The 27,932-nt window shown below is 42.1% G+C and overlaps 1 protein-coding gene across 4 annotated transcripts in view; it reads right to left on the reverse strand.

Moving 5' to 3' along the window:
* LOC106562885 (DENN domain-containing protein 1A) overlaps window positions 1-27,932 on the reverse strand; it is a 280,022-nt gene that overhangs the window by 212,723 nt on the left and 39,367 nt on the right. For all 4 annotated transcript variants that reach the window (XM_014127956.2, XM_045689822.1, XM_045689820.1 and 1 more), the window contains exon 3: window positions 14,275-14,318. In XM_014127956.2, the coding sequence (XP_013983431.2) occupies window positions 14,275-14,318 (44 nt within the window). The remainder of the gene's footprint in view (window positions 1-14,274; window positions 14,319-27,932) is intronic.

The following is a 27,932-nucleotide window of genomic DNA, read 5'->3' on the forward strand; positions in this document are numbered from 1 at the left end:
TATACACCTGTCAGCAACAGGTGTGGCTGACATAGACAAATCCACTAATTTGAAGGGGTGTCCACATACGTTTGTATATATTGTATATATTGTTTGTTGTTGTGCCGTGACGTGCGCCGTGACGTGTTGCTTTATGTGCTTTATGTGTTTTTTGAAACCAGGTTTGCTGTTCATTTGAGCTATACAGTGGGGGAAAAAAGTATTTCCCCCACTGTATATATTTGAGCTATATGAAATTGAAGGGAGTTCCCATGTAACAATGGATCTATATAATACTGTACGCATTCTTGAATTTGTTCTGGATTTGTGGACTGTGAAAAAAACACTGGTGGGATGTCTTGTGGGGGAAGTGTGTGTGTCAGTGCTGTGTGTAAGTTGACTATGCAACAATTTGGAATTTCCAACACATGAATGTTTCTTATAAAAAGAACAAGTGATGCAGTCAGTCTTCTCAACTCTTAGCTAAAAGAGACTGGCATGCATAGTATTTATATCAGCCCTCTGATTACAATGATGAGCAAGACGTGGCGCTCTGTTCTGTGCCAGCTGCAGCTTAACTAGGTCTTTCTTTGCAGCACTTGACCAAATGACTGGACAATAATCAAGATAAGGAAAAACTAGAGCCTGCAGGACTTGCTTTTTGGAGTGTGGTGTCAAAAAGGCAGAGCATCTCTTTATTATGGACAGACCTCGCACCATTTTTACACCCATTGAATCTATATGTTTGGACCATGGACAGTATACAATCTAAGGTAATGGCAAGTAATTTAGCGTCTGAATAACCTAAAGTTAAAGACAAATAAGGCTTGTATCAATAATACACTCTGTACTGGAGACCCATAGTTGAGCCACAGACATATTTAATTATTCTGTCATATTTTATTATTCGTTGTCATATTTTATTATTCCATGTCAGGAGGGGTAAAGTAATTTTGGGGGGCAAATCTGCAGACCTCGTAGTAGGGCCCTGATGTATATTTCTGCCTCTTGGAAGTCAGGATGGTGTTCATTAGGCACAAAATGTTAGAAAGCAGACAGACAAATGGAGGGAGTACCTGGACCGCTCCATTACGAACCTCTCATTTTCATAACTTTTTTTTTTTAAATAATTTTTCTCCCCAATTTCGTGGTATCTAATTGGTAGTTACAGTCTTGTCTCATCGCTGTAACTACCGTACGGACTCGGGAGAGGCGTGCGTCCTCTGAAACACAACCCAACCAAGCCACATTGCTTCTTGACACAATGCCCGCTTACCCAGAAGCCAGACACACCAATGTGTCGGAGGAAACACCTTGCGACCGTGTGAGCGTGCAAGCGCCTGCCCAGCCACAGGAGTCGCTAGAGCGTGATGGGACAAGGACATCTCTGCTGGCTAAACCCTCCCCTAACCTGGACAACTGTGCGCCGCCCCATGGGTCTCTCGGTCGCGGCCGGCAGCGACAGAGCCTGGACTCGAATCAGGATCTCTAGTGGCACAGCTAGCACTGCGATGCAGTACCTTAGACCACTGCGCCACTCGGGAGGCCACAAAGTGATTTTAAATGTTTTCTGTTGCTGTACCCATTCCATGGCACATGGTTAATGAATTGACACGCAAAACAACGGCGGATTCAGAATTTTTCTAATTAAATTTCTATTCAAAATTCTTGCAACCAATAGAATGTTATATATATGGGGGAGACAATCTTCCCAGCTCTGCAGATTTTACTGGGTGATTTGAAAAGCCATAGTCAATCAATCAATAATATAATAATTATTTTAGCAAAAATGTTTCTTTAATTTACAAACTGTAGAAGCTATGAGAAAAGAAAGGTTCGGTACTTTAGTGAAGCATCACAGCACAGTTGAAAAATATATGGCAAATAGAACTCCAAAATGGATGGTGTTAAGATATGGAGCTGAAGGGTGGGACTAATAACAAGATAACCAATGTAAATCATACGGGGTCTGTAAAATGCATATTCAGAAACTTTGTGAAATAGCACAGTTACAAATAGAAATCAAACTGGATGGACATCAGAAATAGAGGAAGGACTAAAAATAAACAAAATGTAACTTTTGTAAAATAGATTTTGTAAAATGAGTATAATATGCATGAACTGAAGGTAGAAGCCTAAGTGTTATTGTTTATTAGTTTACTCCAATTGGGGTGGTTGGGTTTGCGGGGAATAATAATAAAGGTATATTCTAAAAAAAGTATGTATATCTATATAGGTATGTGTATATATATGTATGTACAGTTGAAGTCAGAAGTTTACATACACTTAGGTTGGAGTCATTAAAACTCATTTTTCAACCACTCCACACATTTCTTGTTAACAAACTATAGTTTTGGCAAGTCGGTTAGGACATCTACTTTGTGCATGACACAAGTAATTTTTCCAACAACTGTTTACAGACAAATTATTTCACAGTATCACAAATCCAGTGGATCAGAAGTTTACATACACTAAGTTGACTGTGCCTTTAAACAGCTTGGAAAATTCCAGAAATTGATGTCATGGCTTTAGAAGCTTCTGATAGGCTAATTGACATAATTTGAGTCAATTGGAGGTGTACCTGTGGATGTATTTCAAGGCCTACCTTCAAACTCAGTGCCTCTTTGCTTGACATCATGGGAAAATCAAAAGAAATCAGCCAGACCGCCACAAGTCTGGTTCATCCTTGGGAGCAATTTCCAAATGCCTGAAGGTACCACGTTCATCTGTACAAACAATAGTATGCAAGTATAAACACCATGGAACCACATAGCCGTCATACCGCTCAGGAAGGAGACGCGTTCTGTCTCCAAGTGATGAACGTACTTTGGTGCGAAAAGTGCAAATCATTCCCAGAACAACAGCAAAGGACCTTGTCAAGATGCTGGAGGAAACAGGTACAAGTTAGAGGTCGACCGATCATGATTTTAACGCCGATACCGATTTATTGGAGGACCATAAATAGACGATACCGATTAATCGACCGATTTGTATTTATTTATTTAGCTATTTGTAATAATGACAATTACAACAATACTGAATGAACATTTATTTTAACTTAATATAATACTTCAATAAAATCAATTTATCCTCAAATAAATAACGAAACATGTTCAATTTGCTTTAAATAATGCAAAGACAAAGTTTTGGAGAAGAAAGTAAAAGTGAAAAATGTGCCATGTAAAAAAGCTAATGTTTAAGTTTCTTGCTCAGAACATGAGAACATATGAAAGCTGGTGGTTCCTTTTAACATGAGTCTTCAATATCCAATGTAAGAAGTTTTAGGTTGTAGTTATTATAGGAATTATACGACTATTTCTCACTATACAAATTGTATTTCATATACTTTTGATTAATGGATGTTCTTATAGGCACATTAGTATTGCCAGTGTAACAGTATAGCTTCCGTCCCTCTCCTCACCCCTACCTGGGCTCGAACCAGGACCACATTGACAACAGCCACCCTCGAAGCATCGTTACCCATCGCCCCACAAAAGCCGCGGCCCTTGCAGAGCAAGGGGAACAACTACTCCAAGTCTCAGAGCGAGTGACGTCACCGATTTTAAACTCTATTAGCGCGCACCCCGCTAACTAGCTAGCCATTTCACATCGGTTACACCAGCCTAATCTCGGGAGTTGATAGGCTTGAAGTCATAATCAGCTCAATGCTTGAACCACAGCGAAGAGCTGCTGGCAAACGCACGAAAGTGCTGTTTGAATGAATGCTTACGAGCCTGCTGCTGCCTACCACCGCTCAGTCAGACTGCTTTATCGAATGTCAAATCATAGACTTAACTATAACATAATAACACACAGAAATACGAGCCTTAGGTCATTAATATGGTCAAATCCGGAAACTATCATTTCGAAAACAAAACGTTTATTCTTTCAGTGAAATACGGAACTGTTCCATATTTTATCTAACGGGTGGCATCCTCAAGTCTAAATATAGCTGTTACATTGAACAACCTTCAATGTTATGTCATAATTATGTACAATTCTGGCAAATTAATTATGGTCTTTGTTAGGAATAAATGGTCTTCACACAGTTCGCAACGAGCCATGCGGCCCAAACTGCTGCATATAACCTGACTGCTTGCACAGAATGCAAGAGTGACACAATTTCCCTAGATTAAAGAAATTCATGTTAGCAGGCAATATTAACTAAATATGCAGGTTTAAAAATATATACTTGTGTATTGATTTTAAAGAAAGTGTCACGTCCTGGCCAGTATAAGGGTTAATTGGTATTGTAGTTTGGTCAGGACCTGGCAGAGGGTATTTGTTTTGTGGTTAGGGGTGGTGTGTTTGTTTGTAGGGCAGTTCATTTAGGTATTCCGGGGTTTTGGGGCACTGTTTGATTTTCATGTATTCTATGTTTAGTCTAGTGTGTCTGTTTCTATGTTTGGGTTCATTGGGGTTGGGACTCTCAATTGAAGGCAGGTGTTGTCTATTTGCCTTTGATTGAGAGTCCCATATATGAGGGTGTGTTTGTGTTTGTCTTTTGTGGGAGATTGTTTTTGTATAGCCTGCAAAACTGTTGCACTGTCGTTTATTGTTTTTGTATAGTGTTCAAGTGATCGATTAATTAAACTCAAAGATGAACACGACCTCGGCTGCGTATTGGTCTACTTTTTCTGATGAGGACTTTTCTATTTCTTCTGAAGACAAAGACGACTGACAGAAAGGCCTTGATGTTTATGGTTAGGTACACATTGGTGCAACAACAGTGCTTTTCTCGCGAATGCGCTTGTTAAATCATCACCCGTTTGGCGAAGTAGGCTGTGATTCGATGTGAAATTAACAGGCACCGCATCGATTATATGCAACGCAGGACAAGCTAGATAAACTAGTAATATCAACAACCATGTGTAGTTAACTAGTGATTATGTTAAGATCGATTGTTTTTTATAAGATAAGTTTAATGCTAGATAGCAACTTACCTTGGCTTCTTGCTGCACTCGCGTAACAGGTAGTCAGCCTGCCATGCAGGCTCCTCGTGGAATGTAATGTAAGGCAGGTGGTTAGAGCGTTGGACTAGTAACCAGAAGGGAATGCAATGTAATCGGCCACAATCGGTGTCCAAAAATCGGCCATTCCGATTAATCAGTCGACCTCTAGTACAAGTATCTATATCCATAGTAAAACGAGTCCTATATCGACATAACCTGAAAGGCCGCTCAGAAAGGAAGAAGCCACTGCTCCAAAACCGCAATAAAAAAGCCAGACTACGGTTTGCAACTGCACATAGGGACAAAGATTGTACTTTTTGGAGAATTGTCCTCTGGTCTGATGAAATAAAAATAGAACTGTTTGGACATAATGACCATCGTTATGTTTGTAGAAAAAAGGGGAGGCTTGCAAGCCGAAGAACACCATCCCAACCGTGAAGCACGGGGGTGGCAGCATCATGTTGTGGGGGTGCTTTGCTGCAGGAGGGACTAGTGCACTTCACAAAATAGATGGCATCATGCGGATGGAAAATTATGTGGATATATTGAAGCAACATCTCAAGACATCAGTCAGGAAGTTAAAGCTTGGTCGCAAATGGGTCTTCCAAATGGACAATGACCCCAAGCATACTTCCAAAGTTGTAGCAAAATGGCTTAAGGACAACAAAGTCAAGGTATTGGAGTGGCCATCACAAAGCCCTGACCTCAATCCTATAGAACATTTGTGGGCAGAACTGAAAAAACGAATGCGAGCAAGGAGGCCTACACACCTGACTCAGTTACACCAGCTCTGTCAGGAGAAATGGGCCAAAATTCACCCAACTTATTGTGGGAAGCTTGTAGAAGGCTTCCCGAAATGTTTGACCAAAGTTAAACAATTTAAAGGCAACGCTACCAAATACTAATTGAGTGTATGTAAACTTCTGACCCACTGGGAATGTGATGAAAGAAATAAAAGCTGAAATAAATCATTCTCTCCACTACTATTCTGACATTTCACATTCTTAAAATAAAGTGGTGATCCTAACTGACCTAAGACAGGGAATATTAACTAGGATTAAATGTCAGGAATTGTGAAAAACTGAGTTGAAATGTCTTTGGCTAACGTGTATGTAAACGTCCGACTTCGTATGTATGTATGTATGTATGTATGTATGTATGAATGTATGTATGTTTATGGATGGATGTATGTATGTTTATGGATGCATATGCATATGCATGGGTATGAATGTTTATGTATATGTATGGGTATGAATGTTTATGTATGCATTTGTATATGGGTATGTTCTTGTATGTATATGGATATATATATTTACCATAAAAAAATATGGGGGATTGGAAATGATGCAGACAATTACATTGATGGAAGCAACAATCTTTCCGCAATATTAAGCTGATCCACCCTGAAAAAAAAGAGCATGGGTCAGTAGCCAAGAGGTCGATGGTTCGAATCCCCGAGCCGACGAGGTGTAAAATCTGTTGAAGTGCCCTTGAGCAAGGCACTTCACCATAATTGCTCCTGAAAGCGCTCTGGATAAGAGCATCTGCTAAATGACTAAAATGGAAATGCAGATTTGCCATTAGATAAGAGCTTTTAATCACTCTATTGCAGGTTGTTGATAGATTATGTGCCTGCTTCACCAAGGTCTCCAGGTGAGGTTGTCATGGAGATCAGGGGTCATGATTGGTGGTTGGTTACGGGACTGTACATGACCAGCAACACACACACACACACTACACCATTGTAGTGTCAGCCAGCATGTAAAAAAATGTACACATCAACAAAAACTGTGCTCATCCTACGGTATCAAGGGCAGAGCACATCAATGAGCTGCAGACCAAAGAGAAAACTTCCCGTTGTTTGTGTGTGTGTTTGTGTGTGTGTAAATGTGAATATTTAACACCCCTGTTTACTCTCCCTCCAATTTCCCTTTCTACTTGTCCTTTTGCTAGAAGGTCACCCCCATTTGAATATTCCCTCATTAAAAGCACCACGATTCTACCCCCTTTGCCGGGTAGTTAAAATGGTCTAGTGCACGCGGCGTGCTACATCAAAGCCAGCCGACATCAAAAAAATGATCTCTCTCCATTATGGGAAAAATGTATCTCGTCGCATTAAGTTGAGGAAAACAGGCAGCAGCTGCCTAATTTGAAGGATTCAAAGCATATGTGTCACTGCGGTGTGGCTGTGTCAAAGAGAATGGAGAGAGAGAAAACGAGGGAGAGAGAGTGTGAGGAGAGAAGAGACTCGGGCGAGAGCTTTGTTATAATTACGAGCGAGGAAGCGGTTGGAGAGAGAAAGGAGAGAAATGAGAGGAGTCATTCCATGTCATTTCAGCAAGACATCACACCCACCATCTCAGATTGTTCTGAAATCGTTTCTGCAGTTAGATACAGATAAGATCAGCATTCCTGAAACATTATTTTGTTGATGTTGTATTTGATCTTTGATAAATTAAGCTAATTGATTGCACCCAAATTGGCCCGTTCAATTTTTAGGATTCACATAATATTCATAGTACCCAACATCCGATTTGAACCAAACTTCTTCCTACCATTGTGTAAGAGGAATCCAATAAACCGGGCAAAAGCCACCCATGGACCCCCCACACCCCATGCCAATCCCACCACAATAACCAGCATATAGTATAATTTCTCTGTCCGCCGCTGGGAGTCTGCCGTCCTTTTTGTAATGTACTCCCTGCAAATCTGGTGCTGTTTTTTTCCCCTGTTCATTTAAATGGCCATTGAAGTCGCATGCATTATTTACCACAAATGTGAAAGTACCAGGATTTGCCCACTACTTGGCGCTGTTCCTGCTACTGCCACAGCCTTTTCTCCATTTTCCTGACCTCTTGTGTTTTTTAAAAGGAACACAACATTTTCAACTTTGAGTAGAAAACCAATAGATTTTGCTCATGATGAAAATACATTGTGTTCATACACAAGTCAAGCCAGTCATCCATGTGCTATAAGCCCGATTTTAGCTAGCTAGCACAACGAGATGCAACAATTCAAGTTTTTTTCTGTCAAGAATGACGTTTGGCTTGTGATGTGTTTGGTCTGATGCCAAATCCAAACTTTTTTTGGTGAGTCAGGATCATTCACAGCTGAGCTCACTCAATTTAGCTCAACGCTGAATGGCTATATATATTTTGTATTATCAAAGGAGGCCTAATGCTCGATGGCTTCCCTTACATTCAGCGCAACGGCGGCAACAACGTCATACTCTTTCTCACCACACATGTATGACGTTGTATGATGGCACCGTAGGTGGATTGGATGTCTTAGTCATTGTTAGGAAGAATTATGGTTCAAATCGGATGTTAGGTACTATATTTATTTACGATTTTAGGAATCCAATAAATTTAAAATCGCCAATTCGGGTGCAATTAATTCGCTTATTTTCTCAAAAATCTAATTATATTTAAACAAAATAATCTGCTAATCTGTTTCTAACTACAGAACCAATTTCAGTACAATCTGAGATGGTGGGTGTTGAAATCCTCTTGGATTGATGTGGTTCTGAGGGATGTCTGCAAATGAGGAGGATAAAGACGAGTTTACGGAGGTACTGGATCAGTTTGATGCATATTGTTCATCTAAGAAGAATGAGACATATGAATGGTGAAGGTCAATGTGCTTGTGAAAACAGAGGAGCCAACGGACTGGGTGTCACGTCCTGACCATAGAAAGCTGTTATGTTCTATGGTAGAGTAGGTCAGGGCGTGACATTTTTTTTTTCTAGTTTAGTTTTTCTATGTTGTGATGTTCTAGTTTTGTATTTCTATGTTGGGCTTTGTATGGGATGATCTCCAATTAGAGGCAGCTGGTCATCGTTGTCTCTAATTGGAGATCATACTTAAGTAGGTGTTTTTCCCACCTGGGTTTGTGGGAGATTGATTTGGAGTACGGGTATGTTAACTCTTCGTCACGGTTTGTTGTGTTTGTTCAGTCAGTTTATTTTGTATGTATTGCATAGTTTCACAGTGAAAATAAAATGTGGAACGACACACACGCTGCACTTTGGTCCGCTCCTTCCTACGACAACCGTGACACTGGGTCAATTCCACGGTGTGTGTTCAGAAAAGGAATGGAGATCTGAGAGTCTGTATGGACCCCAAGGACCTTAATAAATATATCAAAAAGGAGCATTATCAGATTCCTAAGAGGGAGGAGATATTGTGTGAAATGGCTGGCGCACACTATTTCTCCAAATCGGATGCTCCAAATGGATTCTGGCAGGGGAGGTTGGATGCAGCCAGCACCAAAATGTGTAAAATGTGCCAATACCCCCTTTGGAAGATATTCCTTTAAGAGGTTACCATTTGGCATAAGTTCTGCCCCTGAGATCTTTCACAAGGCCATGGAAAGTGTCACTGAGGGGTTAGAGGGAGTTTGAGTGTATGTGGAAGATGTTGTGGTCACTATTCAGGAACACAATGAGCAGCTGGAAAAGACTCTGCAGAGGGCTCAGAAGCATGGTTTGAAGCTAAATCGGGCTAAATGCCAGTTCTGTGTGAAAGAAATCAATTTTTTTGTGGATAAGCTGTCCTCGTAGGGTGTGCAGCCTGATCATGCCAAGGTCAAAGCAGTGAGGGAGATGGCTAATCCCACACACAGGAAAGGCATTCACCGTGTTTTGGGTATGGTCAATTATTTGGGGAAGTTCATACCAAATGTGTCAGCTAAAACAGTGAACTTAAGGACTCGAACCTGACAGGCCTACTAAGGTGTCCACGGGCACCTCCAAAAGATGGCATTGGAGCAGTGCTGCTTCCGGAGCATCAAGGTATGTGGAAGCCTGTGGCTTATGCAACCCGTTCTTTGACTGATGCTGAGAAGTGTTATGCTCAAATAGAAAAGGAGTGCCTACGGTTGGTCGTTGAGAAGTTTCACTGTTACATTTATGGTAATTCTAGAAACAGACCATAAACCCCTATTCCGATCTCTCTAAAAAATCTAAATGAAATACCTCCTCGTCTTCAAAGGATGATGATGAAGTTGCAACACTATGATTTTGTTCTAAACTATGTGCCTGGGTCAACCAAAAAAGTAATACACTCTTGCTTGTGCTTTTTGAGGTGGAACGACCGAGGGAGATTCCACTAGTTATGCCGTCACTTTAATCGTCACGATCCGATTACATTCCCTGGCACAAAAGACAAGTCCTACGGACGGCAGCAAGCGGCAGAGAGAAAGGACGAATGAGATAATGAGAAGTAACTATTCCTCCTCTTCAGAGACAAATACGCTTGCGTGTCTGAATAATAGTCCAGGCTAGTTTTTCGTACACCTCGTACAGGCGTACCAATGTGCGCAAACAGAACACAAGTGCACTACTTGTGAGTAAAGACTAATGCATATCTTGTGAGTATACAAAGAATCCACTCATTTTGGCCAACATGCACGTGGATAGGGGACCGTTTGGTTAACATTAAACTCAAGCGTTCAGATGATGGATTAGCCTACAAATGACTGACTAGAACCTTCTACTCAACATCTATGGCTGCATATGGAATTCCACATAGGGCTACCAATGGCTGATTAGAACCTTCTACTCACCATCTATGGCTTCGTCTGGAATTCCACATATGGCTACCAAAAGTGGTGCACTAGAGTACACAGGGAATGGAGTGCCATTTAAGATCTACACTATATATACAAAAGTATGTGGACAAACCTTCAAATTAGTGGATTCGGCTATTTCAGCCACACCCGTTGCTGACAGGTACATAAAATCGAGCACACAGCTATGCTATCTCCCTCGACAAACATTGGCAGTAGAATGGCCATACTGAAGAGCCCAGTGACTTTCAACATGGTACCGTCACAGGATACCACCTTTCCAACAGTTCTGTTTGTAAAATTTCTGCCCTGCTAGAGCTGCCCAAGTCAACTGTAAGTCTTGTTATTGTGAAGTGGAAACATCTAGGAGCAACAATGGCTCAGCTGCGAAGTGGTAGGCCACACAACCTCACAGAACGAGACCACCGAGTGCTGAAGCGCATAAAAATCTCACTACAGAGTTCCAAACTGCCTCTGGAAGCAACGTCAGCACAATAACTGTTTGTCGGCGGTCCGCAGTCCAGAACCTCCCGCGGCGGTCCGCAGTCCAGAACCTCGGCCATGTTTCCATGGCTGAGCAGCCGCACCCAAGGCAAAGATCACCATGTGCAATGCCAAGAGTCGGCTGGAGTGGTGTAAAGCTCGCCGCCATTGGACTCCGGAGCAGTGGAAACGTGTGCTCTGGGAGTGATGAATCAAACGTCCATATCTGGCATTCCGACGGATGAATCTGGATTTGGCGGATGCCAGGAGAACGCTACCTACCCGAATGCATAGTACCAACTGTAAAGTTTGGTAAGGAGGAATAGTGGCCTGGGGCTATTTTTCATGGTTTGGGCTAGGCCTCTTAGTTCCAGTGAAGGGAAATCTTAACGCAACAGCATACAATGACGTTCTAGACGATTTTGTTCTTCCAACTTTGTGGGAACAGTTTGGGGAAGACTCTTTCCTGTTTCAGCATGACAATGTCCCTGTGCACAAAGCGAGGTCCATACAGAAATGGTTTGTCGAGATCGGTGTGGAAGAACTTGACTGGTCTGCACAGAGCCCTGACCTCAACATCAAACACCTTTTGGGATGAATTAGAACACCGACTGCGAGCCAGGCTTAAATCGCCAAACAACAGTGTCCGACCTCACTAACGCTCTTGTGGCTGAATGGAAGCAAGTCCCTGCAGCAATTTGGTTTTATATATACTTAAGTATCAAATGTAAATGTAAATTCTAAAACAAAAGTATAAATATTTTTAAAATCCTTATATTAAGCAAACCAGACGGTGTTTTTTTAATAGACAGGGGCACATTCGCAGACATCATTTGGGGCGGAAGGGTAGCCTAGTGGTTAGAGTGTTGGGCTAGTAACCGAAAGGTTGCAAGTTCAAATCCTCAAGCTGACAAGGTAAAAATCTGTCGTTCTGCCCCTGAACCCACTGTTCCTAGGCCGTCATTGAAAATAAGAATTTGTTCTTAACTGACTTGCCTAGTTAAATAAATAAAATTTACAAACAAAGCATTTGTGTTTAGTGAGTCCAGATCAGAGGGACGACCAGGGATGTCCTCTTTATAAGTATGTGAATTGTACCATTTTCCTCTCCTGCTAAAGCATTTGAAATGTAACGAGTACTTTTGGGTGTATGGGAAAATGTATGGAGTAAAAAGTACATTATTTTCTTTAATAATGTAGAGAAGTAAAAGTTGTCAAAAATATAAATAGTATAGTACAGATACCCAAAAAAACGACTTAAGTAGATTACACCACTGGTGACTGATACCTAAAAGTAGTCCTACATAGAGAAAAGGGTTCCATTTCAGATCTACCCTATGTCCTTGAGGGCCCAGCTGAAACTTGACTGATGCCTATAGAAGATATGCTCAGAGATGTAAAGACTCTAGTGTGTTGCCCATTGGGCTGGGTGCGGTGGGGGGGGGGGGTACATAATTAAGAACCCACAGATGAGAATGTGATTGGTACTAGCTTAACCCTCTTTTGTTCCAGCCATCTTTCATCTTCTCCCTCTCTTTTTCTCTCTCTCTTCTACTCTCCTGTGCCTTGCTCCTCTGTCGTTCTGTGAACTACAAAGAGGGTGTTGAGAGAAGGAGTGTGGCATCGCGGCTCAAGGGAAGCCAAAGGGTTAGCCGTCATTAGCCCTCCTCTCTTTTTTACTTGTTTTCGTACTCTTTCTCTACCTAACATCTCTCCTCTCTAACATTCTCCCTCTCTACTTCTTGTTCTTTCTTACTCTCTCGCTGTCTTCATCACCCTCTCTCTCTTTCCCCCATCCATTCCTAGAGCTACGAGCAACATAGGCCCGGTTTTCGAGACAGATTCTTTACTGTACGGACTACGGAACAAAGGTGGCCCGGGATGAAACATCCACTAACAACAAAGAATGTTGCTTTTCTTCTGCTTCAAATAATTTCACAAGAGGGAAAGAGCACTAGAGAAAGAGAGGATAGAGGGAGGTTGCTATGCTTGGAATAAACAAGGCTAGTTGATTAGAGTGTGTGTTCTTGAGTGTGTGTGTGTACCTACACGAGCGTGTGTGTTTGCACCTACGTGCGTGCACGTGTACGCGTGTCCCTCTTGGTTAATATAATGTTTTTTTCCCAACTAACAGGGCAACCTGAATTCATGTTTGGCATTTCGTCTCTTTAAAGAGCACACAGGACAATGAGTTCCAGTTGCTACCTCTGAGGATTCTATGGGCACAGCTCTATGGTAACATGCGTAGGATCCAGGTCAATACGCCATTGATTTAACACAGTCCGGGATGCTTGAGAAATGAAAGGAATTCATTTTAAATTAGTGAAAACATGCACCCTCCTTCTAGTCAAAATTACCTTTTCACAGGCAACAGCATGTAATCCTTTGTGTAATAAGCAAACAACAAAATATCTACAGAATAGTTGTTTTTGTGCAAATATACACTGTGTAGGCTGACAAGATTTCAGAGATATGCTAAATATGAATATATCAAGGAAGCATATGGCTATGGTGACTGACGTCGCAATTTTTCAACGGAGAGGAGCTCGAAACCCACTCTCTCGTACCTCGGCGAAGTCACAAACGAAGCCACAGAAACAGGAGACACCGCAAACAACAAAGATGCATTGTTGTCTGAAGAAAGTTAAAGCTCTCAAACAAACAAACCATGAAAGCAAAAAACCAACAAAGTTCTTCTCTTTCAAAAAAGAAATTGCAATTTCTCAAAAACAAAGATTTTTTTTTTGTCAAGTTTGTATCAAGTTTAATTATTTAGCTTTATTATTTGTATTTTGTGAGCCAAAATTCATTTATGAGGCTGCATGTGTCCGTCGTGTCCCAGTACACAGTAGAAGTGTAGTTTTTCAGGTAACAAAGACAGACACACACACACACACACACACACACACACACACACACACACACACACACACACACACACACACACACACACACACACACACACACACACACACACACACAGAGAGACAGGGGGTCAAACCGCCAATCGGTCCCATTTTCCACGGTGCGCCCATAAAAAAAAGACCCCAAAATGGCAGGCGTTTAAAAATAAAAGGAGCCGATGAGCACACACACAAAGAAAGACGACATCAAACAGCAAGAATCAAAATAGACCATACCAAGAAAAGTGAGAGAGAAAAAAAATGTAAAGAAGGGGGGGGTACATAAGGCAAAAGAAAGGAAGAAATAAATAGTGGTGAAAAAAGGAAGGAAGGTGTAAGGGTGAAAGAGGAAGAGAGAGAAAAGAAGAAGTTAATTATGCATTCCGAACCTGGTCGATGTAGTCTTCGGGGAATCGCCTCCGCACCTCCGGATCTGTAAATAATTGACAGATAATATTAATTGGCTTTGGATTAGTGAGCAGACCGAGTAGAGTACATTAATATTTGATCAGAGGATGATAGGGACCCTGGCAGGGGATCCGAGGAGGGCAGCTGAGGCTGCCTGGCTGATTAGGGGCCAGAGAGGGAGGTGTTACTACCCCCCATCCCTCCTTCCTTCCTTCCCTTCCTCCTCCACCCCCCCACCAAGGCTCCATCAACCCCATCCTCCTCCTTTTCAGGAGAAAAAAAGAGGAAAAGGAGAGGATTTAATCCCCATTTCTCCAGTGGGGGGGTGGCCATGTGGGGGGGACTTCGCTGTCTTGCTTAGCCTCCTACTGGCACTCAAGCTCATAAGGGACGAGAATGGGGGGGGGGGGTGTATTTTTCTTTCCGTCAAAAGACTGCTAATTATTTTATGATGGGGTCTTTTCGTTTGGGAGTCCACTGGAAAATCTGCTGCCACTAAATCAAAGCCATTTGACAAATGTTTCGAACAACCGAAGAAGTGTACAACCCAAAACCCTCACCCTTGAGAGTGCTGAATAGGTTCCATCACTGTCTACTAAACTAACCACAGCCACTAGACTCATAGGCTACATTACTGAAACCCTGGGGATCTGCTCAGTACATTGAGGTTCCAGCGCCCCTACACCACCACAAAAGCTTCCAAACCAGAGACACTTCATTCAGAGAAACGGCCTTCCCAAACTCTGAAAGACGGGGGGGGGTTTAACTGTCTGGTACACTTGACAAGTAGGTCATCATAAATTCTCTCTCTAGAATCAGTCAGGACATCCCCAAAAGAAAACATCAGTAGGCAAACTAAAATAAGCCTCTAGGTCCAAATGTCTAAAGGACATTAGCATTGTGTCCTAAATTCACCTGTTTGACTGCCACTACATGTCTGAAGAGTGAGAATGTCTGAGATAATTCTGAGGTAACTCAGACATACGGAACCAGTCAAAAGCTTGGACACGCCTACTCATTCAAGGGTTTTTCTTTATTTTTACTGTTTTCCACATTGTAGAATAATAGTGAAGACATCAAAACTATGAAATAACACATATGGAATCATGTAGTTACAAAAAAAACTGTTAAACAAATCAAAATATACATTACATTTGAGATTCTTCAAAGTAGCCACCCTTTGAATTGATGACAGCTTTGCACACTCTTGGCATTCTCTCAACCAGCTTCACCTGGAATGCTTTTCCAACAGTCTTGTAGGAGTTCCCACATATGCTGAACACTCGTTGGCTGCTTTTGACTTTTGACTGGTACTGTGTCTTCAGTATCTGCCATGTGTGTCTAAGCACTTGGTTACCTGCACGTCAAACCAGTCGAACACTCCTGCCCGTCTGCTCATTTGGGGGTCAATCTGCCCACTGAATCTCAGGTATGAGTCAGCTGGCAGCTGTATAGGCAGGCAGAAGTAGCACTGAACGGCAACTCGATGGGCTAGCTGTGTTGCTAATGAAAGAGAAGGGTATATAGTGGGGATGGCTGCCAATAACAGGGCTGATGTGTTTGCTAAGGATAATTCCAAATGATGGATGGTCTTCGGTCGAGAGAAACTAATTATGTCACTGATAACGTAAGGAATAATGAGTGTATGTTTAAGTTCAATATGCAAAATGATGAATCATTGCAAAATTTTACTTTCATCCTCACACGTTAGGATGACTGTAAAGTGAGGGAAAAAAGTATTTGATCCCCTGCTGATTTTGTACGTTTGCCCACTGACAAATAAATGATCAGTCTATAATTTTAATGGTAGGTTTATTTGAACAGTGAGACAGAATAAATAACAACAAAAAAATCCTGAAAAACATGTCAAAAATGTTATAAAATGATTAGCATTTTAATGAGGGAAATAAGTATTTGACCCCTATGCAAAACATGACTTAGTACTTGGTGGCAAAACCCTTGTTGGCAATCACAGAGGTCAGACGTTTCTTGTAGTTGGCCACCAGGTTTGCACACATCTCAGGAGGGATTTTGTCCCACTCCTCTTTGCAGATCTTCTCCAAGTCGTTAAGGTTTCGAGGCTGACGTTTGGCAACTCAAACCTTCAGCTCCCTCCACAGATTTTCTATGGTATTAAGGTCTGGAGACTGGCTAGGCCACTCCAGGACCTTAATGTGCTTCTTCTTGAGCCACTCCTTTGTTGCCTTGGCCGTGTGTTTTGGGTCATTGTCATGCTGGAATACCCATCCACGACCCATTTTCAATGCCCTGGCTGAGGGAAGGAGGTTCTCACCCAAGATTTGACAGTACATGGCCCCGTCCATCGTCCCTTTGATGCGGTGAAGTTGTCCTGTCCCCTTAGCAGAAAAACACCCCCAAAGCATAATGTTTCCACCTCCATGTTTGACGGTGGGGATGGTTTTCTTGGGGTCATAGGCAGCATTCCTCCTCCTCCAAACACAGCGAGTTGAGTTGATGCCAAAGAGCTCCATTTTGGTTTCATCTGACCACAACACTTTCACCCAGTTGTCCTCTGAATCATTCAGATGTTCATTGGCAAACTTCAGACGGGCATGTATATGTGCTTTCTTGAGCAGGGGGACCTTGTGGGCGCTGCAGGATTTCAGTCCTTCACGGCGTAGTGTGTTACCAATTGTTTCCTCGGTGACTATGGTCCCAGCTGCCTTGAGATCATTGACAAGATCCTCCCGTGTAGTTCTGGGCTGATTCCTCACCGTTCTCATGATCATTGCAACTCCACGAGGTGAGATCTTGCATGGAGCCCCAGGCCGAGGGAGATTGACAGTTCTTTTGTGTTTCTTCCATTTGCGAATAATCGCACCAACCGTTGTCACCTTCTCACCAAGCTGCTTGGCGATTTCTTTTTTTTTGCCCATTCCAGCCTTGTGTAGGTCTACAATCTTGTCCCTGACATCCTTGGAGAGCTCTTTGGTCTTGGCCATGGTGGAGAGTTTGGAATCTGATTGATTGATTGCTTCTGTGGACAGGTGTCTTTTATACAGGTAACAAGCTGAGATTAGGAGCACTCCCTTTAAGAGTGTGCTCCTAATCTCAGCTCGTTACCTGTATAAAAGACACCTGGGAGCCAGAAATCTTTCTGATTGAGAGGGGGTCAGATATTTATTTCCCTCATTAAAATGCAAATCAATTTATAACATTTTTGACATGCGTTTTTCTGGATTTTTTTGTTGTTATTCTGTCTCTCACTGTTCAAATAAACCTACCATTAAAATTACAGACTGATAATTTCTTCGTCAGTGGCAAACGTACAAAATCAGCAGGGGATCAAATACTTTTTTCCCCTCACTGTATACTAAGTTGTCTTTCCTGTAATTGAGTTACTCCAGATAGTGTAATACTCGTCAAACAAACGTAGTCTTTGACAAACAAGTCAGTGAATCTACATTGAAACAAAATGCTTAATAAGACCCCGCACTGAGGTAGTGCTTCTCAGCTCAGCTCACTCAACACGTGTCACCAGCTCAGACAGAGACAGAGCATCAAACAGGAGTGTGGGCGTTCCGTGCTTGGCTAATGACCATGACAGCCTTATGCCGTGCCAAAATATATTTTTTTTGTTTTCTTTTAGATCGACCCCAGGTTAGCTCAGAGGCAATGAACTTGAGCGAGCCAAAAGTTAAAGACAATGAGCCGTGATTTTTATGATCTATCAAATCTATTAATTTAATTAATTTGAAAGAAAGCATACAGGATTTGCGTTTCCAGAGATACTGTTGTTTGATTGTACACAATTAAGAACAAGCTAATACAGTCAGGGCTCTAGTGCAGCCACTCGTCGCATATATGACTAAATACTAACCACAGTCACTAGACTTTATAGGCTAAATTACTGGAAACAATGGTAAGAAACTGCTAGCCATTGGCTGCTAACAGCTGAAAACTGCTAGTCTAATCAAGCACAAAAACAGTCAACTTCGGGAGTACAGAGCCCTTGATATCAGCTGATCACCCTCTAGTGGCGAAAGTATGAACTGACAAAAAATGCAGTCAAAGTAGATAATAATTACTCTGTCAAGGACGTGATACAGTGTGTAAATGATAACATAATGCAGGAAATTAAGAAAACTTGATTAAAATGCTGGATGTGAATGCTGGAATCAAATAAGTAACTATGCAAATGAACAAAAGCTGTATGCATTAAGGAAATAGATGCATGGCTCAAATAGAAACCCGTCTCTAATAAGAGAGTGCCTGTTATGTTCAGTGATTTAAGCAAATTAATGCCCGGGTAATTATCTCTCTACACTTATGGGAATTGAAATGTTTGCATGTGCTGCAGCTAATTTTCTTCACAATAAACAAACATTGGCTCATTCTGTTCAGAACAACCTAGGGTACGACGCCATGTCATCTTGTAAATGTACATCAAACATAGTCATCATTGACACTGTACATGACACACACAGGTGTTTGGCTTGCTGGTATTACATCAAAGTAAATAAATGTATTATAATCCTCAATGTCTCATATTTCAAAATACATAGTCATCTTAATTTACAGCATTTCCCTCACTCAGACAACAAAACATTTGCAAAAGTTGTCCAATTACCTGGAGGGATGGGGCAACTTCTTGTCGCCCGCTTCAGAACGGCTGTCAGTCAAAACCCATTACAGCGCTGTGAAGCGCAGAGCCAGACGTCATGTACAGCATGTTAATGTACAGCCACTATGTTAGCCCAAATCTTATTAGCCCAAATCTGCCATTTTCTACCCATTTGGGTACAGTTAATTTAAGTTTTACGGTAATGTAGAAATCTAATATTCCACAAATTACTTTATCCATTTCAATGACAGGTATTTGTATCAAAATGTTAGCTTTTTATGATACACAAATGTATTTACAGGGTTACATATTAGTTTGTAGGGCTCAACATTTGCTAGAATTCTTATAGGCTATATCTCAATCGATTAAAACCCCCCAAAAAATTCTGGTGCTCCTACGTTTTATGTTGTGCTCCTAACTTTTTTAAGTTGGGAGCACCAGTGCCATCAATGAAAAATGTTAATTTTGATCCCTGAATACAGTAGAATAAAATTCACAGTGAAAAGTGATGAACTAAAACAGCTTAGTTGGGTGTAATCTTGGAATTCCTTACCAAACTAGGTTTTTGCACGTGCACACACACTGAGAAAAAATTGATGTTATCCACTGGAGGGATTGCATGGTTAGCTAAGCAATGTTTTTAAAAAGACTGCAGAAAAATAATAGATGAGACGCCCTTTGGCCCACACGAGAGAGAGAGGAGAGAGGGGAGAGAGAGAGGAGAGTAAGAGCGAGAGCACAGGAGATTGCCTCACTTCACATCTGGGGAGTTTCTCGAAAAATGCATCCTCCTCTTCGGATAGAGGGAGGCCAAAGTTGTTGAGAGAGGACCCCCTTTTGTCTGAAGGGCTCTGCACAAAAATCTGCTCCAAGTGAACTTCCTCTTGCAGTGCTTTAGAGTCAACACACACACTAATGTACACATACTCACACACACATTTGACTGGTCTAAGGATTCACTTTAGTTCCTCCTCCACAAAAGTATGTGAAGTCTCGTATACCTGTGACACTACAGTATGAACTCATTAAAGCACCACATGAAAACACAGTTTCGGTTTGAGGTCAACAATTCAAATCAATCAAGAACAGTTGGTGGGAAAAATAGGTCAAATGAAAGTTAAAGAGAAATACAAAGAAAGATCTGAGTATAAAGTTATATATCTCTGTTATGTCTGATCCCACCTGAAACAGGTGCAAACTGCAAAAACACAACAGTTCACAAGGTCCTTTGCTGTTGTTCTGGGAATGATTTGCACTTTTCGCACCAAAGTACGTTCATCTCTAGGAGACAGAACGCGTCTCCTTCCTGAGCGGTATGACGGCTGCGTGGTCTCATGGTGTTTATACTTGCGTACTATTGTTTGTACAAATGAACGTGGTACATTCAGGCATTTGGAAATAGCTCCCAAGGATGAACCAGACTTGTGGAGGTCTACAATTTTTTTCTGAGGTCTTGGCTGATTTATTTTGATTTTCCCATGATGTCAAGCAAAGAGGCACTGATTTTGAAGGTAGGCATTGAAATGCATCCACAGGTACACCTCCAATTGACTCAAATTATGTCAATTAGCCTTTCAGAAGCTTCTAAAGCCATGACATAATTTTCTGGAATTTTCCAAGCTGCTTTCCAAGTCAACTTAGTGTATGTAAACTTCTGACCCACTGGAATTGTGATACTGTGAATTATAAGTGAAATAATCTGTCTGTAAACAATTGTTGGAAAAATTACTTGTGTCATGCACAAAGTAGATGTCCTAACCAACTTGCCAAAACTATAGTTTGTTAACAATAAATGTGTGGAGTGGTTGAAAAACGAGTTCTGACATTTCACATTCTTAAAATAAAGTGACAGTGTCATTGTCTCCTGCGCTTCCCACCATATTGTCTCATGTGCTTCCTGCTCACTTTTGCATTTGATTGTCTGCATTATTCTCCAAAGAAGGGAAGCATTGTATCAACAAGGCAGCTCCGAGAATATTGATTGTAACATAGTAGCCAACGAGAGGACAGCTCACACACATTTTTCCCTGGGACAGCTTGGCTCTGTCTGATATTATTGTGTTGCCTACGCAGTAGTTGCATAATCTGGGTGGACATTATATATTTTTTGAAAACACAGCCCTACATCCACTCTATAGCTAAATAACTTAGCAATATTTAATGACATTTTGCCAGCGAAATTAACCTGTAAGAATATCACATTTTAATAGAGGAAGATGGACAAGCAGGGATGCAGGCCGAGGATGATGATGAAGTAGACATACAGCAAGAAGTAAAAAAGTTAGCCCAACTAAGTAATCATTAAGGATTTGCATCACCTCAATGAGGCCTATCATTCTGTCACTGCATGACAATGCACATTTGTTGTAGCCTATTACATTTACATTTTAGTCATTTAGCCAAAAGCAGGACTTGTATTTTGGGGAAATGTTCTAAATAGCAAGTTATTCAACCAATACTTGAAAACAAAATTGCACTAGCCTACTAGGCAAATTAATGAGATTTTTTTTTGTCATACAGCTATCACAACCTCTATTTTACTAGCAATTAAATAGCTTTTGGTTTCGAATGGTCACCAAAAAGAAGGGCTCCCCCACCCTTCCAATTCCCAATTCAATCAACCCCTGACTATCAGATTACAACAACAAGGCCGAGTTGAAATGCCAACATCAAATTCAAAGCAATCAGCTGACCAGCAACGCAAACTGGCACCATCTCTGCTTTATAAAAGTGAGACAAAAAGGCACGCAGGCTGGCAGCTGCTCTCCAAGCGATGCTCCACATGGTCCTAAACTAGAGGTCGACCGATTATGATTTTTCACCGCCGATACCGATTATTGGAGGACCAAAAAAGTCGATACCGATTAATCGTACAAATGTAAATTTTTTGGGGTAATAATGACAATTACAACAATACTGAATGAACACTTATTTTAATATAATACATCAATAAAATCAAGTTAGCCTCAAATAAATAATTAAACATGTTCAATTTGGTTTAAATAATGCAAAAACAAAGTGTTGGAGAAGAAAGTAAAAGTGCAATATGTGCTATGTAAGAAAGCTAACGTTTATGTTCCTTGCTCAGAACATGAGAACATATGAAAGCTGGTGGTTCCTTTTAACATGAGTCTTCAATATTCCCAGGTAAGAAGTTTTAGGTTGTAGTTATTATAGGAATTATAGGACTATTTCTCTCTACACGATTTGCATTTCATATACCTTTGACTATTGGATGTTCTTATAGGCACTTTAGTATTGCCAGTGTAACAGTATAGCTTCCGTCCCTCTCCTCGCTCCTACCTGGGCTCGAACCAGGAACACATCAACAACAGCCACCCTCGAAGCAACGTTACCCATGCAGAGCAAGGGGAACAACTTCTCCAAGTCTCAGAGCGAGTGACGTTTGAAACGCTATTAGAGCGCACCCCGCTAACCAGCTAGCCATTTCACATCGGTTACACCAGCCTAATCTCGGGAGTTGATAGGTTTGAAGTCATAATCAGCTCAATGCTTGCTGCACAGCGAAGAGCTGCTGGCAAACGCACGAAAGTGCTGTTTGAATGAATGCTTACGAGCCTGCTGCTGCCTACCACCGCTCAGTCAGACTGCTCTATCAAATCATAGACTTAATTATAACATAATAACACACAGAAATATGAGCCTTAGGTCATTAATATGGTCAAATCCGGAAACTATCATCTCGAAAACAAAACGTTTATTCTTTCAGTGAAATACGGAACTGTTCCGTATTTTATCTAACGGGTGGCATCCATAAGTCTAAATATTCCTGTTACATTGCACAACCTTCAATGTTATGTCATAATTACATAAAATTCTGGCAAATTAGTTCGCAACGAGCCACGCGGCCCAAACTGTTGCGTATACCCTGACTCTGCGTGCAATGAACGCAAGAGAAGTGACACAATTTCACCTGGTTAATATTGCCTGCTAACCTGGATTTCTTTTAGCTAAATATGCAGGTTAAAAAACATATACTTCTGTGTATTGATTTTAAGAAAGGCATTGATGTTTATGGTTAGGTACAGTCCTGCAACGATTGTGGTTTTTTTCGCAAATGCGCTTTTGTATCATCATCATCGTTTGGCGAAGTTGGCTGTCTTTGTTAGGAAGAAATAGTCTTCACACAGTTCGCAATGAGCCAGGCGGCACAAACTGCTGCATATACCCTGACGCTGTTGCAAGGAGAAGTGACACAATTTTCCTAGTTAAAAGAAATTCATGTTAGCAGGCAATATTAACTAAATATGCAGGTTTAAAAATATATACTTGTGTATTGATTTTAAGAAAGGCATTGATGTTTATGGTTAGGTACACGTTGGAGCAACGACAGTCCTTTTTCACGAATGTGCACCGCATCGATTATATGCAACGTAGGACACGCTAGATAAACTTGTAATATCATCAACCATGTGTAGTTAACTAGTGATTATGATTGATTGGTTGTTTTTTATAAGATAAGTTTAATGCTAGCTAGCAACTTACCTTGGCTTCTTACTGCATTCGCGTAACAGGCAGGCTTCTCGTGGAGTGCAATGTAAGGCAGGTGGTTAGAGCGTTGGACTAGTTAACCGTAAGGTTGCAAGATTGAATCCCCGAGCTGACAAGGTAAAAATCTGTAATTTTGCCCCTGAACAAGGCAGTTAACCCACCGTTCCTAGGCTGTCATTGAAAATAAGAATGTGTTCTTAACTGACTTGCCTAGTTAAATAAAGGTGTAAAGAAAATAATAATAAAATCGGCCAAATCGGTGTCCAAAAATACCCATGTCCGATTGTTATGAAAACTTGAAATTGGCCCTAATTAATCGGACATTCCGATTAATCGATCGACCTCTATCCTAAACCCAGCCATCCTGTCAGCTAAAAAGCCATGGCATTTTAATCGGGATTGGAATGATTTGAGGGTACTTTTTTGTTGTTGCCCAATTTACATTTTTGGTCTTGAGCTAGGCTATGGCAACTGACACCAACGCCCAGACCCTTTTCAGTTTTCTTTAGGCTTAGAAGAGGCAAGAATGCCGTTCCTCCAGGACTCCCATTTGAGGAATGACCGCTTTATTTCTATTTATAACAAAGGCCAATTGGAATACTTTCAAATCCATCCTTCGCTTTTCCATTGCTTCCCTCCTTCCTTGTACTGAGGTAAGAAAAACCTGTACATGCTTTGCGTCCACTGGACCAGGACTGAGGAACACTGGCCTAATGGCTACTAGGAAGATGGACCTGAAAAGCATCTAACATAAAAATATAATCATGTAAAAAGCATTGTTTTTGCTCAAGTAATCTGGTGATAAGCAAAAGCCTCCCTTCAAAAAAAAACACAAAATATTCCACACTTCAATCTTTCTATATGATTAATGGCTCATTCTGTGCTCTCTCATTCCTTCCTCCCTCCTCCCACCCTGTGTAAATAGAGAGGTCTAGGGTTGGTTAGCGCTATAGCCTGTGCTAGGAAGAGAGTGGGAGGCAGGGGACCCCAGAGATGGGGAGGGATGTGTGTGCGATCTGTCCAATGATCTGAGCCTAATCCCCCAGGGCTCTGGGACCGAGGCACTACCACCCCTCCTCCACAAATTGAGTCAACAGAGGACTGCTGACCTTGCTCGCAAACAGGTAACAATTCCCCAAACCCTCCACAGCAGCTCCACTTAAATCACTAGGTCTGTGTGGAGGTGGATAGAGTGCAGGTATAGTACAGATAAGCTTTTCTAGGGTAGGTCGGACCATGTCAAAAGGGATGAGATGGGTGCGGGCGAAATCCTTAAATTCAGAGACAAAATAGCTAGGATAACACTGCTTGCACTTAGTAGACGTTAAAAGAAACTAACCAAGATATACAATCTCCAAGATACCCGTTCAGAGGGATTACCAGCATGTGCGGACCAACTGGCAAGTGTCTTCACTGACATTTTCAACCTCTTCCTGACCGAGTATTTAATACCGACATGTTTGAAGCAGACCACCATAGTCCCTGAGCCCAAGATAACCGAAGGTAACCTGCCTAAATGACTACCACACCGTAGCACTCACGTCGCTTAGCCATGAAGTGCTTTGAAAAGCTGGTCATGGCTCACATCAAGACCATCATCCTGGAAAACCTAGACCCACTCCAATTTGCATACCGCCCCAACAGACCCACAGATGAGGCAATCTCAATCGCACTCCACACTGCCCTTTCCCACCTAGACAAAAGGAACACCTATGTGATAATGCTGTTCATTGACCACAGCTCAGCGTTCAACACCATAGTGACCACAAAGCTAATCAATAATCTAACACCTCCCTCTGCAACTGGATCCTGTACTTACTAACGGGCCGCCCCGAGTTGGTAAGGGTAGGTAAGAACACATCTGCCACGCTGATGTGCTTTCTTAGCCCCCTCCTGTACTCCCTGTTCATCCACAACTGCATGGCCAAGCACGTCTCTAACACCATCATTAAGTTTGCTGACGACACAACAGTGGTAGGCCTGATCACTGACAATGATGAGACAGTCTAAAGGGAGGAGGTCAGAGACCTGGCAATGTGGTGCCAGGACAACAACCTCTCTCTCAATGTGAACAAGACAAAGGAGCTGATCATGGACTACAGCAAAAGGCAGGCCAAGCACGCCCCCATTGACATCGACGGGGCTGTAGTGGAGCGGGTCGAGAGTTTCAAGATCCTTGGTGTCCACATCACCAACGAACTATCATGGTCCAAACATAGCAAGACAGTCGTGAAGAGGGCACAACAAAACCCATTCCCCCTCAGGAGACTGAAAAGATTTGGCATTGGTCTGCAGATCCTCAAAAAGTTCTACAGCTGCACCACCGGGAGCATCCTGACTGGTTGCATCACCGCCTGCTATGGCAACTGCTTGGCATCCATCTGTCAGGCGCTACAGAGGGTAGTGCGTATAGCCCAGTACATCACTGGGGCCAAGCTTCCTGCCATCCAGGTTATATATACTAGGGGGTGTCAGAGGAAGGCCCAAGAAATTGTGAAAGACTCCAGTCACCCATGTCACCGACTGTTCTCTCTGCTAAGGCATGCGGTACCGGAGCGCCAAGTCAATTTGAACTGGAGGACAATCTATGGGTCAAAACAACACAGACGGATATTATTATATTTATAAAGAACTTGAGCAAGTATTTCAATTACTAAATTAATGATCTTTCTCACTCATAAAAAATATATATATTCTAATAATAATGGGCCCATTATTTTTCGAGACCGGCATAAAACTTCCTGCCCTTTGCTGAGTGCTTCCTCTTGGGTTTCTCTCGGGGAGGGGGATTCAGCGGGGTGGTGTTAGGGAGTGAATGGTGATGGATCCCCGGAGTGCTCCTTCAGCTCCGCCGTGGTCCAACCCTGACGACAGTTGCCAGGCGACAGATCTCAACAAGGTGCAACAGCGAGCGGCAGCAGCTGGCATGGCCTTCTGAGTGGGGGGGTCTGGCCCCCTGACGAGGGGAGGGGTGAGGGGGAGCTCTGGGAAGCAAGGAGGGAGGCTTTGGGTGGGAAGGAGGTAGTACCCCCTTATCTCACCCCGTCATTATTCCTCAAAATACATCTGTGTAAAAAAATCACAGTGGAGAGTGCGTGTGACTGTGTGAGTGTATGTACGGCTGGCTCTGTGGTTTCCCCCCACTTGGCCAGTCTCTAAAAACAATGGCACAGGCTGTCATCATTTGAGACCACATGGGTTTAAAAGACGGATAAGGGACATTTTAAAAATCCACACGTTTCCTCAAAGCAACGGCTGGGAGGCTTATATAGGCGAGCAGTGCCTACACGCTCAAGTTGATCATGATCTTCCACCTAAAACTGATGTCATGGGTGTTCGCTTCCAAAGACTGCTTAATAACGCACTAGGTTTTTTGGCATGGCTGGGAACACCAAGCACTTTGGAAAAACACAAGTGGTGATGGAATGGTTGTTCAGATAATTTGGAAAAGACGAGGACTACATTTAAAAATCCCTCAACCCAGAACAGATGATGCCCAGCCAAGAATGATTTAATGGTGCAAAAAAATCCCTGAGTAAAAACACTTGCGGTTTTCAATACTCGAGTGAAGGAGGGCTGAGAAAGCCTTGAGCATTAGTAGATGAAAAGTATATTGGTTTGTGCATATAGACATTATGTAGTATCATTGCAGTACATACTTGTGAAGGATGCTGCTACCTTCTATGATCAACTGAGTGACAGTTTTCAGACAGAAGCTTTAGCAATTGAGAAAGAGACGGACATGGGATAAAGCACACAAAGTAGATTGAGGTTTGTGACGCATTGGAGCATTTAATCTGCTTTCCTTCATTTGCAAGTGAGCAGGACAGGTGAAAGCAATTCTATACCACCTTATAGAACTGAGTCACACCCATGATCTAATACCTGGACAGAAAACACGAGCAATAGCAGTCACGAATGCAGGGAAAAGGAAGAGGTGTACTGTCAAAGATCACTTGACAAAACCTGAAACTTGGAAATAACTCTGATATCAAGAGTAAAGACACAAGCTCCAAGCTTCTAGCCTGAGAGCCACCAAGACCTGTAAAACTCAGGGCATGGGTCACAAACAGGGAAACCAGACTATAAAGAGGCTCAAGCAAATGATCAAAGGAAAATTTATCTGAACAAAGTTGAGGCCAATCAAGGAAAGTTCTTCATGTTTTCAAGGGAAAATCTGAATGGCGACTTTAGTTTGGATTGTGCAGAATGAGGGTGGGGAAGAAGAGGTGAGGGGGCATCAGATTAGTCCATCAGTGTGTGTCTGTGCTCGTGCGCTTGCTTGTAGGTGTGTGTGTGTGTGTGTGTGTGTGTGTGTGTGTGTGTGTGTGTGTGTGTGTGTGTGTGTGTGTGTGAGAGAGAGCCCACTGCTGCCAGCCGCCTGCTCAGGGGGGAGAGCAGAGCAGATTTGCATAGCACTCTAACAGGATATTTCACAAGGCCTCCCTGAGGGGCTAAGCCTTGGGGGTAGCTTTAACTCACAATCCAGCTTAACTGGGAGCCACCCCTCCGCTCCAACACTAGTAGGCTGGCTCTCAGCAA

Source organism: Salmo salar, chromosome ssa11 (assembly GCF_905237065.1).
Source record: "Salmo salar chromosome ssa11, Ssal_v3.1, whole genome shotgun sequence".
In the NCBI taxonomy this organism is placed as follows: Eukaryota; Metazoa; Chordata; class Actinopteri; order Salmoniformes; family Salmonidae; genus Salmo; species Salmo salar.